At 38.3% G+C, this 15,841-nt stretch overlaps 1 protein-coding gene across 1 annotated transcript in view; it reads left to right on the forward strand.

Annotated features, from left to right (window-relative positions):
* The window catches only part of MAPK10 (mitogen-activated protein kinase 10), a 70,908-nt gene that overhangs the window by 36,014 nt on the left and 19,053 nt on the right, over positions 1–15,841 (forward strand). Inside the window, exon 6 of the mRNA XM_063310304.1 lies at positions 318–389. Coding sequence (XP_063166374.1) covers positions 318–389 — 72 coding nt within the window. The remainder of the gene's footprint in view (positions 1–317; positions 390–15,841) is intronic.

Genomic DNA, 15,841 nt, shown 5'->3' on the forward strand with positions numbered 1-15,841 from the left:
AAAGTGTCAATAATTTTGAATTAAGTTTGCAGTTATTTTAATAAGAGGAATAGAATTTTGATGAAGCAGATATTTTCTGGTTTGATGGACCTCTGGGCTGCTGCTTTTTATGAAATAGTTGTGCATGCGGGTGGGTATTTTGTGTGTGTGTGTATGTGTATCTGTATTTTTAAAAAATGTTTGGTGGAAGGTGCATAAAATTGTGCTTTCTCTGACCAACCTCCTCTTTTTCCCCTCCTATAGGAGCCAAAGTGTCTTAGTTAACTTTTCCTGTCCCCTCCTTTTCTCTCTTCATTTCCCTGTCTCTGCCGTTCTAGTGGATATATGGTCAGTAGGATGCATTATGGGAGAAATGGTGCGCCATAAAATCCTCTTTCCAGGAAGGGACTGTATCCTTATGCCATTTGCAACTTTCATTGAATTATTTGTTTCCCATTCCGCGCAGGCTCATTCTGCACTTTTCCAATTAAATACAGAATATACAAGAGGAGCACAAAGGTAGAAGCAAAAAGCTGAATTGTAGAGGTGTGTGAAATTATTATTGGAGTCATCTGAGGAATAGATCCAGAGATGATGAAAAAAGCTGAATGGCAAATATTGACAAGTCAGATTGTATACTCTACCGTTATATGTGTTAACACTTTTAAGAAAATGGCTGATGTGTTTCTTTAAGCTTTTCTGACTTTCCCACTCCCTTTTTGGCTTGATGTTTTGAACATTGTAATCCTTTGACATTTGTGGTAGCATCATAATCTTTTGCTTGCTAATGCATCATTGGTCTGGGTCCACCTAGATGTTGTATGGATTCAGAGATGCATCAATACAACATTTATGCTGAATGTTTTGATTTACTCCTCTGTTGCCTAGAAATGTTCTTCATTCCTTTTGATGTGATTACTCAGATTTTCAGAATGAACTTTCCTTATTGTTGCTATTATTATTACTATTACTATTATTATTATGCATGTGGTTATGTATTATAAACAAGACTTTGCTTGTTAGCGCTACATCCTACTTTATTTTGTCCATATGAGCTTTGGTGATATTCTTTTGACCATCTCTCAAGATGGTAAAAGTAATATTGGAAAACAAAAACAGTTGAAAGAAAGAAGAAAGAAAAGTTCCATCTTAGCTGTTGTAGGGGAGAATAAGAAATTATATTAATAAGAGAAACAAAGTCTTATGTTTATATTAACCTTCTTTGCTTTAAAAGGAAACAAACATCTCATTAATAAATTGGTGTTAGAATCTTCTGACAGCTGGTATGATGGATGAATAGTCATGAATGTTAAGTAATTTTTGGTGATAAAAATAGGGTGAGTTGTCCAATACACTGAGGCAAATTCTCCAGTCCTCAGATATAGGGGAAATAGGATCTTATTGAATAATATGAAGACTGTATCATCTACATACATCGGCTTGCACTGAAAATCAGATTTAAATAGATGAATTGTCAAACAACCACACATCTGCAGAGATTTCCATTTGCATGAAAAGTCATCTGGTGTGTTATCAGCAATGCAAGAGAAGCACCCTTAAATAAAAGTTCTCATCGCTACTGTAATATTGGTCAGCAGCTGGTGATTTAAGCCCGCCTGGGTCCACACACATTCTCATATCTGCAAGATTTTCTGTTTCAGTGACAAGGGAATTTCATCCTGTGTGAATCAAGGGAGAGAAAGATTGCCTACTCAGGAGCTTTGGGTGTGCCCTGAAATGTGAAACTTTTGTTTAGCACTAAGTTTCAAAAATAGTATTTGCTTGATATTTTGTCATGTCACTGTTTTTGCCAAGGGTCACTGAATAGGCCTTTGGAAATATGGCTACCATTTCATACTTTTCAATAAGTATGAATCCAGCATCACGCCCAAGGCATAAAATCATGTGATGTGCATTATACATTCACACAAGCAAACAAAAACATGAATGCCTTGGTATCATTGCTTGATCTTTTCATTTGCAAGATGTGAAACAATTGGCCTCAAACAGCTCCAAACATTGCTTATATTCAGAGATTGTGTATGAAAGAGGAAGATACTAATTTTATCTTTCCCCTGCTCCTCAACACTAATATAGAGTCTCCACTCTGGATTGCCACTACAGCTTGGGGGCAGGGGGATGTGATTTAACTTTGAACATTCAGTGTGATCTAGATGATGCTTTCCATGGATGTGATTTACATTGCCCAAAAAATTATTCATCCAAGCAGTGGATCACTTAAGGGCAATACAAATGGCAGTTTGGTAGGATTTCAATCAAGAACATAGGAAAGAGCAAAGGGTTAAATTTCCCTTTCCTTGTAGATTAAAGTCTTGATCTAGATTGGACTCCCTGCTCTTACATAAAAAGAAAGTATAGCCTGAAGGTTGTTAGGTGCATCTTTTAAAGTAATGTGTTGCTTGACTTGCATTGGATTAAAATATGCCCTTGGATATATTTGTAAGCATAATTGTATTTATAAACAGGAATTCGCTTTTCATATATTTTAAAGAATTTTTTTCCAGTGCATTTATTTGCAAATATATGTCCCACTCTGTTTTAGTGACATTCAAATAGCAAAGAAATATCTCTTCCAGACCTTTTCCGTGCATATAATACAATTGCTGTTGTTAAATAGCTAACCATGTTCAGCAGCAAAATGAATGCATTACCAAATAATCAAAAAGTAGGTTCACACACTTAGCAGTACAGATTTCTGCTACCCATGTGGTCCTGTACTTTAAGCTGTTTGCCTCAACTGGTGAGTTAAAGAAATACTGTCAGATTCTACTTACAGGAACTAAATCCTTTTACCAGTAGACAAAGGTTTTACTCCGGCCCTATCAAGCCCAAGACCCAGTTGTAATTTTTATTCTCATGTTCTGTTAGGAAAGGAGCAAGGCTTTGTCTTTGCTTTAAAAAATAGGAATAGAGAAATGTACTCATAAACTGAAGAGAAAGTATTCAGAGATTTTGAAGATTTGTAGGTAGGGCCAGTAATATGAAATGGAAAATGTTTAAATGTTTACAAACTGATGGGTCATTGCTGCAAAATCTTGATGCTTTTTAATAGTTTTTAAAGGATTGAAATACTTTGTAAAGGGTTAAATATCTCACAAAGTCATGTGCCTGGTACTATGTCACTTCATAACATCCATAATGTTGCAAATATTGTTTCACAAGGTCTTGTGAAGCTTAGTGCTATAGAATACACTTTTCCACATTACAAACATATTAGTGGAACAGGAAGGGAGTGGGAACATTTATATCTCTCACAAACCTTAACCAAGAAGTTATAAAACAATACATGAAGCGCTGTACACAGTTAGATGAAAGATCTAGCCAGGAATCTCTCTCTCATAATGGTCAGCTAGATGCTTCTGAAAAATCCTCAGCAAAAGCACATAAAGGTGACGAATCATTCCCAGTGATGTTCCTAGCAACACATCTCAAAGCTTCGGACAAGTAACTGTGATAGTCATTTCATATTTAGAAACAGCTCTAATATCAAGATTATCAACAGAACCAGGATGGAGGCTGATTGGGGAACTGTTAGGGTTCCTGTTTAGGTCCAGTTACTGTAGATAAGTAAAATTCTAGTACACAATGCACGACTCAGATCTTGTGCTGCTCCATTGGATTTCCCCAAAACATTGTGCTCCACCCGATTAAAATGCTTTCCAAGCGGCAGCCCAGTTCTGGCAGGACAGTATGTCCAGCTGAATTTCGAAGAGATACTGTTGTCATTTGTGTATCCTTCTGGCATAAATTTGCACCAGAGAAGCCTGCAGTCCTCCTTCCAGGGATAGGGCAGGCTGAGAACAGTTTTAGGTCTGTTGGATCCAAAATCCTTCCATTCCCCTGAAAGATTTATTCTGTTATTCCAAAGTAATAAAAATCTCAGCTTAAATGTCTCACTGCATTCCATCTTAGCAGGACTGGTTTGAAAGGTCTCCCAGAACTAAGCTTAACAAGTCAGTAGCTCTGCAGAGTTCTTCATCTGGCAACAGTTATGAACAAGAGGAGCTTAACTAGGAAGGGATGTACATGGAATTACATATTTATTGAAATTAAATAGGTCTCCATTAAAAATAAAAAGAATTTGCTCACTTTACTCATCAGCACAAATTATGGTAGAAGCAAAATATTGCTTAAAACAGGAATGGATTCCTCCAGATAAAGACACAACTGCAATGTCATTTGAGCTTATGGAGATGTAAAGTGATGGTCATAGCTCCTGAACAGCATGTGAACTTAACACCTCCTCCCTCTCAACTTCACAGAGATAATCATGCTTGCAAGCCAAAGTGATTTCACACTATTGCTAAGAATAAAATAAATGAAACTCAACATGCAGGCAAATTTAAATCTGAATAAACTCAAAATAACATGGTGACTGGCTTACCCCCTTTCTTCTTACATCCTTGCTTTATTTCTGGATTTGAATACAGGTAATCCTCGGTTAACCACTGCCCTGTTTAGTGACTATTTGAACTTACAGTGGCACTGAAAAAGTAACTTTACAACTGGTCCTTGAACTTAGGACGGTTGCAGTGTCCCAAGATTATGTGATCGCCCTTTGCAAGCTTCACAGCTGGCTTCCAACAAGCCAAGTCAATGGAGAAGCCGGTAGTAAGTCACAGTCATGTGATGTTGAGCTTAACGACTGCAGAGGAACTGATGTTATAAGTCTGGCACAGTCACGTGATGTTTTGTTTAATGACTGCATCACTTAGTGATGGAGTTTCGAGTCCCAATTATGGTCATTAAGTGAGGAGTACCAGTATGGCCAAACTTCTAAACAGAAAGCATATCAGAACATCATAGAATCATAGACCCCCTGAAAAACAGCTGATTTCCTACAATAAATCCAAATAAGACCAGCAATTGATTGATCCTTTAAAATACTGATAAACATTGTTCTTAATTTAAAAAAATCATTAAATCTGTTTCATGGCTAAGACACAAAGATGATATCCCAAAGCATGGCCAACCAAAATATTTTGAAGCCTAAGACAGCCTTTCCCAGCATAGTACTTTCTGGATGAATTAGGCTGTGAATTCTGGGAGTTCCTGTCCCAATACTCCTGGATAAGGAAGACTATTTTAAAGTCTGCTTTCTGGTATCTTCTTGCAATTGGATTAATTTCTTGAAAATTCCCCTCTGCCACAATCAGAGATATAGATATATGTGACAAATGATTTGAGACCATATGAGTTGGGGAGACTTTCCCATTCTTTCATTCTGTCCATGCTCTGAAATCATGACGATATCTCTGCAAATTTGCTAACCAATTAATTGCAAGGTAATCGTTGGGGTATTTTCAATTCTGCATGTAAAGGGGAATGGCATCCCTATGGATCTGCTCTGAATAATGCCTCTGAATTCAGAAATTGTTTAATCAGAATTGCCGTCACTAAATCTAGTAGCAGTGAATTTCAGAGGATAATTTGCTACAAAAGCAGCACTTTGTCCCACAATGAGTGCCAGTTTCACTGACTGATTCTAAGTTGTAGCAGAGGAGAAATATGTTACCACCATCTGCTGTCTTCCTATTATTGTAGATATTTCACACTTCTATCATTTTTCCCCTTAGATTATTTTTTTGTAAAATACCCACCCCGCACACACAACTTGATATTCTGCAGGGAGAAATTACTACACATCAGTACCGGTGACTTTGGGTGCCTTTTCTTCATAATTGCTGATCGTATTTTTTTTTTTTTTAATTACAACCCTAGCCAAGTTTGTGGCTACCACTTTCTACCACTTCGATAGGAATTATGAGACCTGAAATATAACATTTCTGGCATGAGAGTTGGGAAAGGTGCTTTATAAGATAGAAAACCTAACTCTACGGGTAGTCCTCAACTCATGATCACAATAGGGACTGGAAAATACGTCATTAAGTGGTGCAGTCATTAAGCGCGGTATCATGTGACTGCACCTGATTTCACGACATTTTTGTGGTCATTAAGTGAATCATGCGATTGTTAAGTGAATCATGTGGTTCCCCATTGATTTTGCTTGTCAGAAGCCAACTAGGAAGGTCATAAATGGCAATCACGTGACCCTGGGATGCTGCAACTGTTGTAAATACATCATGAATTTTGATTATGCGACAGTCATAATTGTGAGGACTGGTTGTAAGTCACTTTTTTCAGTGCCGTCTTCAAATGGTCACTGAACAAATGGTCATAAGTTGAGGACTACCTGCATATGCAGATCAAATACTGCCATTGTTATTTAAAGGATAACAATACTCAAATTTCTGTCTTTTGTCTAAAATTCCCCACCATATTTTCATCCCAGGACACTGACTTACTTTTATTTTATTTTTATAATGCTGTTCTTCCCAAAGGAGCCTGGAGCAATCTAAAAACAACAACAACACTATAAAAGCAATTAAATTTTAAAAATGAACAGTAAAAACACCTTTGAGGACAACCATACTTCCCTTGGGTGAATTTCTAATTGGACCCCAAAAAAGGTCTAGTCCATAGTACTGCCCTGTGAGCCAGACCCTCTGATAGGACCATAAGCAGGGTTTTTCCTGCTGATGTATTGCATGGATTGGCTAGTATACTGGGAGGTTACCTTGATACTAGTCACCTTTGTTTTCAAATATTGATTAACAGAAAAGTTGTATTTGCTAAATCATCTATTTTGGAAACGGAGGGTTTCCAACAAAAATGGGGATGCTTCTTACCCAACATTGCATTGCTTGCATGCCTGACATCTGTAGGGATGTCAGATGGATTAAGATGGGCCACCCCAGGTCCACCCTAACCCCCTAATAGATCCTCAGGGTTTCCACAGAAGCTGGGGTATTTCTGAGCAATCTTACACACGCCTCTGCCACGTTTTACTGATCTCTGAAACCCAGAGATGGTGATGGCATTGGGCCAAGTTTTGGAGAAGTTGGTAGGACTCTAGCTACAGATAATCCCAGGGGAACATTTTAGATGTGCTGCAGTCAGGATTCAGGCTAGACAGGGGACAACAACAGCACTGATTATCCTATTGAATGACCTTAAGAAGAGCAGCCAACTAGCTTTAAGTTTTATCTGGTTCCTTTCTGTTTCTTTCCTTGTTGCTCACGTGCACGCAAGCAAATGTAGACATATTCAGCAATAAAACAATCCGTTCTGTCCCATAGTTACAAACTTTTTTTCTCTTTTACCTTTCACCCAAGTGGTATACCTCAAGCAAACATTTTCTTTTGTACACAAAAAAGTATTCTCTAGTTTCTGAAAAGAAAGACTTTAACACTCAGAAGGATTGTATTTGGAGAATGAAATATTGCTATTCTTCTTTTCCAGCTCAAGCTATAAATGTAATTCGGGGAGGGGGGGTTGTTAAGGTGGGAGTAGGAGAAGAAAGGAGGGAGAATTCAATCAATGAGCGTCTTGTATTTACCGGATGAATTACCCATTTAATGGGGAATCTCTCTTTGTTCGTCAATATGATGCAGATTGCAGACCTAAATACTAGGCGTGCTGTGTATAGAAATGTGAAAGATAAATTGTGGACTGGGAAAAAGAACAAATTTTTAATCTGAATCTAGAGGGTCAAAAATAGGGATCAGTAACACCTTCACCAGAGTAGTTCCCTTGGTTTTGCTTTTAAACCTTTGTCTGGCTGCTGCCTCTAGCAACCTCCTCTGTTGCTAATCAGTAAGAACATGATACAAGGACATTGTAGGAAAGAGAAGCAGGAACAGATGGATGCAACAGAGAACTGATTCTACTTCTAATTAGAATATCTGATTTGGGTTCGAAAATCAGCCAACATTCCCAGGAATCCCACATCCTAGTAGCAAGGAATCGTGCCTGTTCTTTTGATCCAACCAGATAAGTCTTCTCATTTATTTGTTGTTCTGTTGCTGTGTTCTTGTTTACCTTCATTTCATTTTTTGTTTTCAGTTGACATGTGGTCAGTAGGGTGCATCATGGGAGAAATGATTAAAGGTGCTGTGTTGTTTCCTGGCACTGATCGTATCCTTCCTAGGCTGTGGGCTTCTCTAGATAACATTGTTGTTCTAATTTAACTCTCATGAACTGCAATAAACACTGTATATAATGATGTCTTTCCATCACTGCAATATCTTTATTTGAAAAGTTGCATCTACCTCTGCCATAGATTCAGAATTCCTGAATTCCTAGCTTCCTGTTTATTAGGCATTCTTCTTTAACTTTCTGTGTTACAATAGTTCCTCCTATCCAAGCAGGATGTCCATATTTTAATAATGATTATGGCAATACTTTGTAGGTTTAGTCTGGTTTGCAGAAGCATTAATTTTATTTTTATTTTTAATGGATCTGTGTCCATGCAGTCTGGATGACTGAATTAACTGACTGGGGAGAGAAAGCCTTGCTGATATATAGATCACTGCAGCTTGTACAAATGGGGTTCTGCTGTAATCTTACAGTTGTGGGTGGTTATAGATAGCTATAGTATCTTCATCTGATGCTACATAGTTGGAGGTTGGTTTTAGCCTTTATATCCTAGCTTGCTCAGATGGGATCTTTTGGGCAGATAAAGGAATAAATAAGCACCACAGCTCCATTATGGCACATAATGACACAGAATGATAAGCCTGAGGGTGTCACAGTTGAGCAGAGTGAGTCAAAAAAGGGTGAGTCAGTTTTTTGTTTTTAAAAGAGATCCATTACAATTTCTGCTAGAGTTATGCACACTTGGAAAATGATTCAGAAGTGCTCTGGACCTTGTGCAGGCACAGCCCCTTTCTGCTATTAATTAAAGCAGGCACTCCTTTTTTTCATTCTTTCACACAAGCTGCTTTAGTGTATCAAATCAAGGTGTATATAATGTGACTGATGAAGCAGCAACCCGTAATTTCTTTAGCAATAATTTCATTTTGGATATCACCACTGGGAATGATTCTTACACATCTGTTGACTGAGTCAAGTGTTCTAGAACTCAACTGTATTTATCTTTTCTTTGATAATGTGTTTGCTTTATATTGTGCCTTTCCGCCAGTATATACTGAACTGTAGCCCATCTTCCAGTTTTTTCCCCACAGCGACTTTTTTAGGTAGATTGGGCTGAAAGTTAGTGACAGGACCAAAAGTTACCCAGTGAGCTTCTGTAGTGGAGGGGAGAATTTGAACCTAGGCCCCCCAGCCAAGTCCAACATCTTCACTACTATACCATACCACATTGGCTGTCATTTTACAATAGACAGCACCCACCTTCTGAGACTCCACATCTAATCCTGGTACTCTGATAAATATAATGTCAACAATGGACATATTTGGCCAGCTGCTGCCTATAGATGCAGGCAAATGTCACAGCATTTTGGCAGTCCTGCAATCTTGCCAGCTATTCTTTAGCCAATCTTTAGTATCGTCTTCCAAACCAGACATTCTCCAGAGGTGTGAACTTCAAGTCTCAGAATTCTCAGCAATGGCCAGGCTGACTGGGACATTTGGGAAGTTCTTCTGCTTCTAGACAGTCATCGGGTTAGAGAAGAATCATCTAGCAACAAGGGCTTAGTTGGGAAAGTTACCTTCCTTTTCAAATGCTCTTGAGTCCCTGATAGAATGCTGTTCCTGGGCATTTTAAAAGTGTTGTTTTTCTGATCCAGTTCCTGGCATCTGCAGAGTCTGAGGTCAGGCAGAAAGCACAATGTAGGGAGCCCAAAGTGGGGGACACCTTGCCCAGTATGGTAAACATTTTAAAATATGCTGTTGTCAAAATACCATCTCCTATTTTTAAATTCTAAAAAGATGCATTCTTTTCAATGCCTAAGTCCCACTAAACTGAGATGTCTTAAATGCAGTTATAAAATCGTGACAGTTGTGTAATGCCAATGGTAAACCATACAGGGCTGCTTTCTTTACAGCATAAGGACATTACTTATAGGAGAAAGACTTTTTTATACTCTTGTTCAATATTATTCCTGGTCTTTAGTCTGGGTAAAAAAATAAAAGTTGGCAAACTGGTTGGTTTTTGCATTTGCTGATGAATGGAGTTCTTCTGTTTCAAGATGCAGAGTTGTTTCTGGGATGAAGCTGGATTTGGACCATAAGTGGTATGCTGGATAGTACTATCCTCCCAAATAGTGGATTAGGCCAGGACAAAAATGGTTTAAATTTAAAACATTAAATTTATTTATTTATTTATTTTTCAAATTTCTATCACCAGCCATCTCCCCAAAAAGGGGACTCTTTAACATTAAATACGGTTAATACGACTGCTGCCCAGTCGTATTGTATGATCCCCCGTGCAGTTTAGCCTCCAGGATTAACACTCAAAGGTCTTGAGAAGCTCGTGCAGCCTTCAAATCTTTGGTGGTGAAATTCTGTTCTAATTTATTCTGACTGAAGCTTTTATTCTATACAACTCTCAATTCATATATGCAAACATATGCAAAACGGAAACTTTGCTATCCCTGGTGCATCTTAACGTATTTAAACAGAAGGAATTATCACTTCCTGAAAAGTTCTCTCTGTAACACAAAGGATGTACAGAGGAATATGAACAAATCATATTTTTATTACACATTTCTCCCCCTGAGTTTATTGTTACTTTTGTCCATACTGCATTTCACATTCTATAATATGCCTGCTATGAGGTTGAATTCCTTTCAGTTAAATTTTTTGTAGCCAGGTTAGTTGCGCAACAATGATAGCATCAAAGAAATAGTTATGGGATTGTTGGTTGACTGTAGCCAATCTTCAAATCTCTGTGCATAAAGATAGGGAACCTTCCATTTGATGTTTCTTCCTCTGACAAGTTTACCAGTAGTAGCACTGCAGTTTAATTATAATGTATATACTTACTCTGTCCCAATAGGCCATACAGTAGATCTGGACTAAGGTCTAAAATGCTGACTTTTCAGACACCTGCTGCTGGTATTCACAAAGACCAGGGAACTGTGAATGAAAAGCTGAACAGAAACATGAGAATTAAACTTGAATGTATGCATTGAGTGGAGAGATAGCATATATATCTAGCAAATAAATAAGTACTAACGCTGAGCTGCTGAGCTTGCCGATCGGAAGGTCGGCGGTTCGAATCCCCGTGATGGGGTGAGCTCCCGTTGCTAGTCCCAGCTCCTGCCAACTAGCAGTTTGAAAACATGCAAATATGAGTAGATTAATAGGTACCGCTTCGGTGGGCAGGTAATGGCGTTCTGTTCAGTCATGCTGGCCACATGACCACGGAAGTGTCTACGGACAAACGCCGGCTCTTCGGCTTTGAAATGGAGATGAGCACCGCCCCCTAGAGTCGGACACTACTGGACTTAATGTCAAGGGAAACCTTTACCTTTACCTTTAAGTAATAGATAAGTTAACGGATGAGCCCCTGGCAACTACATACTGGTCTCTTTTTTCTGGACCAGGGCACTTAATGGCAAGTCTGTCCAGTGACTCCTGCTCAGAATAGTTGCTTTCAGTTCTACTGGCAATTCACAAGGTCATCCTAATGGTCTAACCAAAGAGGGTTTGACAACTGTCTTATTTTTGTGCATAACCAAAGACTGCAAAAAGGGGAGGGGATAAAATCTAAAGCGCCAGTGGGCTCTTACAATACTTCTGTTAGAACTGATGTGTTGCAGCAGAGACACGCAAACTTGGATGTCTTTGTTGCTGAAAATATTTCCATGGTTCCATTTGGTACTGAGTTTATGACAAGTAACCATAGGAGAATCAAGGATTTCTCACCTTTTATTTGGCTTTTCCCTGCTTTTGTTTAAGGTACCCTGTTTCTCCTTAATATGCTGTGAATTCAGTCATCGTACTATGCAGTTAAGCAAATAGAATAGCTTTTTAATGTAAAAAACGTTCTTTCAAATAAATTACCAGAAGAAAAGAAAAGATAAAACTAACCAAAATGTCCTATAGATAATGCATTTTAAAAGCCAGTTTCCTTCAAACAGCTGCATACTTATTAAAATTTGTTCACAGAGCCTCTATAATTAAACCATTAAAAGCACTTGCTATAGAAAAACTCCCTAGAAACAGCCACTAACAGCTGATGATTTGTTTGAAATTCACTCTTAATTGTGTTGGTATTTTTAAACAAATAGGGTGGGGGGAAGTGTCATTAAGTATTCACTCCATTTCCTATGAGGCTGTGCAACATTTTCTCTCATTCCTTTGTTCTCATTTACACTGTAACTTCCTTTAACAGGTTTTATTTTATTTTATTTGCAAAAGCTACTTCTGTTGACTGTAATTTTGTGTACTGTGTGCCGAAATGATTTCTATTCCTTTCAGATGTAAAGGTTCCATCTTTGGTTCCTTAGAATAGTTTGCTGGCACTTTTTTCATCTCTATTCTGCATCATTAACCAGGCTAGACCACTTGAGAAGAAAACAGATCCAGGCTACATATCAGAACAGCATGTCCCATTGTAGTATGTACCCATACTACAATGAAGGGTAGCTGTCTGTATTGATACATAAAGATCACCCAAGTATCCTGACTTAATAAACCACAGTGTAAATAAACCATATTTACATTTATAAATATTAGGTATTTAGCATATGCAGGATGTGATTTTCCTATTGCATAAATGGCAAACTGCCATAGAAATGAAATTTACTTGATCCCCAGACCCAGGATTATGGCCCAGTGTCTGCAAACAAGCCAGAAATCATAAGACAACAAACTAATCTCTTTTAAAATTAGTTTATTATTCTGTCTTTTTGGAGATCCTTAGTTATGCTTCTGGATTTTACCGTCATACTTTCTGATTTGTTTAGGCTACATTGATAGATAATGCCAAATCAGATGCTTTGATTTATTGAATAAACCAGAGTGCCCTTCATAATAAGCCAGAAGGGCTATGGTTTGAGGGTTTGTGTAAGAAGGAGCATATTGACAAGCAATGCACTAGTATATCAGTCCAAGGTGCCTCAGAAAAGAAGGGTGGCTGGGTCCATAGAGACAAAGGGTAATAAATCCTTTGCAAAAGCAGGCTTTCCATCCATGCAATGGCTGAATGGTGCCTTGGAAAGTCATGTGGTTTTTTTCTTCCCAATAGACAATCCATAACATCCCATGAGGATATTTACTGTAACCTGTTAGGTTATTTCCTTTTAATTTCTTACCTCCCAGTTTCCCCCTGACATTTTTAACATTCTAGAAGCCTCCAGGTTGTGTTGACATTTTTGTCATGCCTAGAAACCTGTAGATGAGATAGAACTCTTCATATGTAGAAATTCTACCTTATTCCTGTTTCTCAATCTTCACTCGTCAAGTACCTGAGTTTGCTTTTAGAAGGAATAGTGATGACGGTGAGCCAGTTAAGATCTGCAGCTGTGTTCATAAGGACATGTGAACTTTTGGAATTAGGCAGTCCCCCTTTAATGCCGGATCTTGCTAATCACTTAAAACAGCCCAAAGGATTATTTTCTTCTCTCCACTTCCAGCTTCCCTCTCCCCCAAATCATTTTTCAGGGGTTATATTTCTGGCAGTGAAGTCTATTATAGAGAGCCAGTTTTGTCTAGTGGTTAAGGCAACGGGATAGAAACCGGGAGACGGGGAGTTATAGTTCCGCCTTAGGCGTGAAAGCCGGCTGGGTGACCTTGGGCCAGTCACTCTCTCTCAGCCCAATTCACCTCACAGGGTGGTTGTTGTGGGGAAAATAGGAAGAAGAAAGAGTATTTGGTATGTTTGCTGCCTTGAGTTATTTATAAAAATAATAAAGGCAGGATAGAAAATAAATAAATAAATAAATTTGGAGAAGAAAGCCATCTATCAGGATAGAGTGGAAAAGGAAGGGGCAGAGACTAGGTCAGGTTGCAGAATTGTGGACCCACCCATTTGTCCCTGTTGCTGTTTAAAATGGATTTCTGGCCCTGTTTCTCAGATATTGAGAAAAACCCATAGAAAAAACTAGATACTGTCACATTCTTTGTGATTTCTTTTAATCTGTTTCTTGAAATATATTGTGCATGGTTGACCCTATTAAGATCAAAAACTTTTGAAGATGATACCGAAACAGCCCTTTTCTACCTATGATGCAAAAGTCTTAAGACAGAGCCATGTTTATTTGTTTGTTTGTTTGTTTAATTTTTATCCCACCTTATTATTTTTATAAATAACTCACGGCGGCGCACATACCAAATACTCCTTCCTCCTCCTCCTTTTCCCCACAACAACAACCCTGTGAGGTGAGTTGGGCTGAGAGAGAGAGACGGGCCCAAGGTCACCCAGCTGGCTGTCATGCCTAAGGCAGGTTTCCCACTTATTGTAAGCAGCCAGAGTATTTGGTGTAGATTTTGTATGCGTGTGACATAAGAAAATGAGTTGATGCAATAATCTGGGTTGTATTGCCACCAACTTTTGAATTTCTTTGAAGAGAAATTAGAGGAGAGAACATTAGATTACTAATGTTCTATTTCCAATAGAAAGCTAAAGGAAGAACAAGATTTGACTAAACTTGGAAGGCATTTGTATGGGGATTGTGAATTACAGTGAATGTCCCCTCTACCTTTCCTCTATAACTTGGAAATACTTGCAGTTCCAGCTGGAATTATCCTAAATTTCTGTGCTTTTCTCTCTAACTATGCAGGCTGTTACTGACCACAGACCACAATGGACGTTTATAAAGCACAGTGATTCTCCTGTGTGATACACCTCATAGATATCTATGATAGTAAAACAGTGAATTTCTCAAAGAGAGAAACTGATTAGAATAGGTACTGTTGTATATCCAAAATCTGAACTGGCTTTACAAACAAATCCCTTGTACCCATTCTTTTATTAAAATAATCCATCCCTTTGCTTAATCTTAGCAAATCTCATTATTGCAGTTCATATAGTGATAAAAATTGAGGATCGTTCTTTATTAACCTAAGAAGTTGCCATACTTTCATTTCTGCCTGTTGCGCTTTCAATCCATGAACACTGCTCCATTGACACAAGCTGGCCTAGACAAATATAGCAATATATTTGCATATCCTTGAAGAAGATTGTTAAAAAAAAAGCTAGTTCATTTTTCCTGGCACAGATACAGTTAGTGTTGTGTCAGTTAAACTGAAAGAGCTGTTTGTTGAAAGTTTACATACTTTGTACCTGTGAGATCAGTCATCGAACCATTATTACGACCTTGAAGTAGTCTGTGATAATTACTGGGATTTTTCTGAATCTGAAATGAATGGTATTTACATTAGAAAGAAATCGCATTTTGGAAGAGGATTTTGAATTAGAAATTGAAATAGGTAAGCCAAGTGCAATAGAACAATATATTTTCACCTAATATTATGGGAAAACTGCTCTTGAAAAGAGCATAAGTTTAGGCAGCAAAAGGAGAAGAGCGGAGGAAGAGGACAATGTGATGTGAACTGTGGATCTTCTGCTGGGCTATGTGCCTTGATAGATTATCTATCAATCACTGCCCCTGCTCTCAAATTCATCTTGTCTTCTAGTTCATCTACGCTTGTAACAAGGATTCATCTGAATGCTCCCAGTCTGGTTTGTAGACCATCATTAATACCCAATTTTCACTGTTCAAACCAAAACATGACTAATGGTTTGTGAGCTGTACATTCCACTCACATATAACATTTCTTGTGCTTTTTCTTTCCCCCCTCTGTTCTTATCTCATATACTCTGGAGTTTTTCTGCTGTCTCTCACAAATAAATCATGTTTGCCTTTGTGGTATAATGTTAGGGACAGTTGTAAGAAGTGTCATCCTTCGGGTTTTCAACTTTCTGCCCCACCCAAAAAACTCCCACCATCCACCCACCCACTGACATAAATCATTAAGTGGAGGGGCAATGAGCCTCACACTAGAACTTGTGAGCAGTTGTGCAATCATGAACACTGATGTGTCACGGGGTATTCAGCCTTCCATTCCAATAAAGTTGGAAAATGGGCTC

This window comes from Candoia aspera, chromosome 8 (assembly GCF_035149785.1).
Source record: "Candoia aspera isolate rCanAsp1 chromosome 8, rCanAsp1.hap2, whole genome shotgun sequence".
NCBI classification, from domain to species: Eukaryota; Metazoa; Chordata; class Lepidosauria; order Squamata; family Boidae; genus Candoia; species Candoia aspera.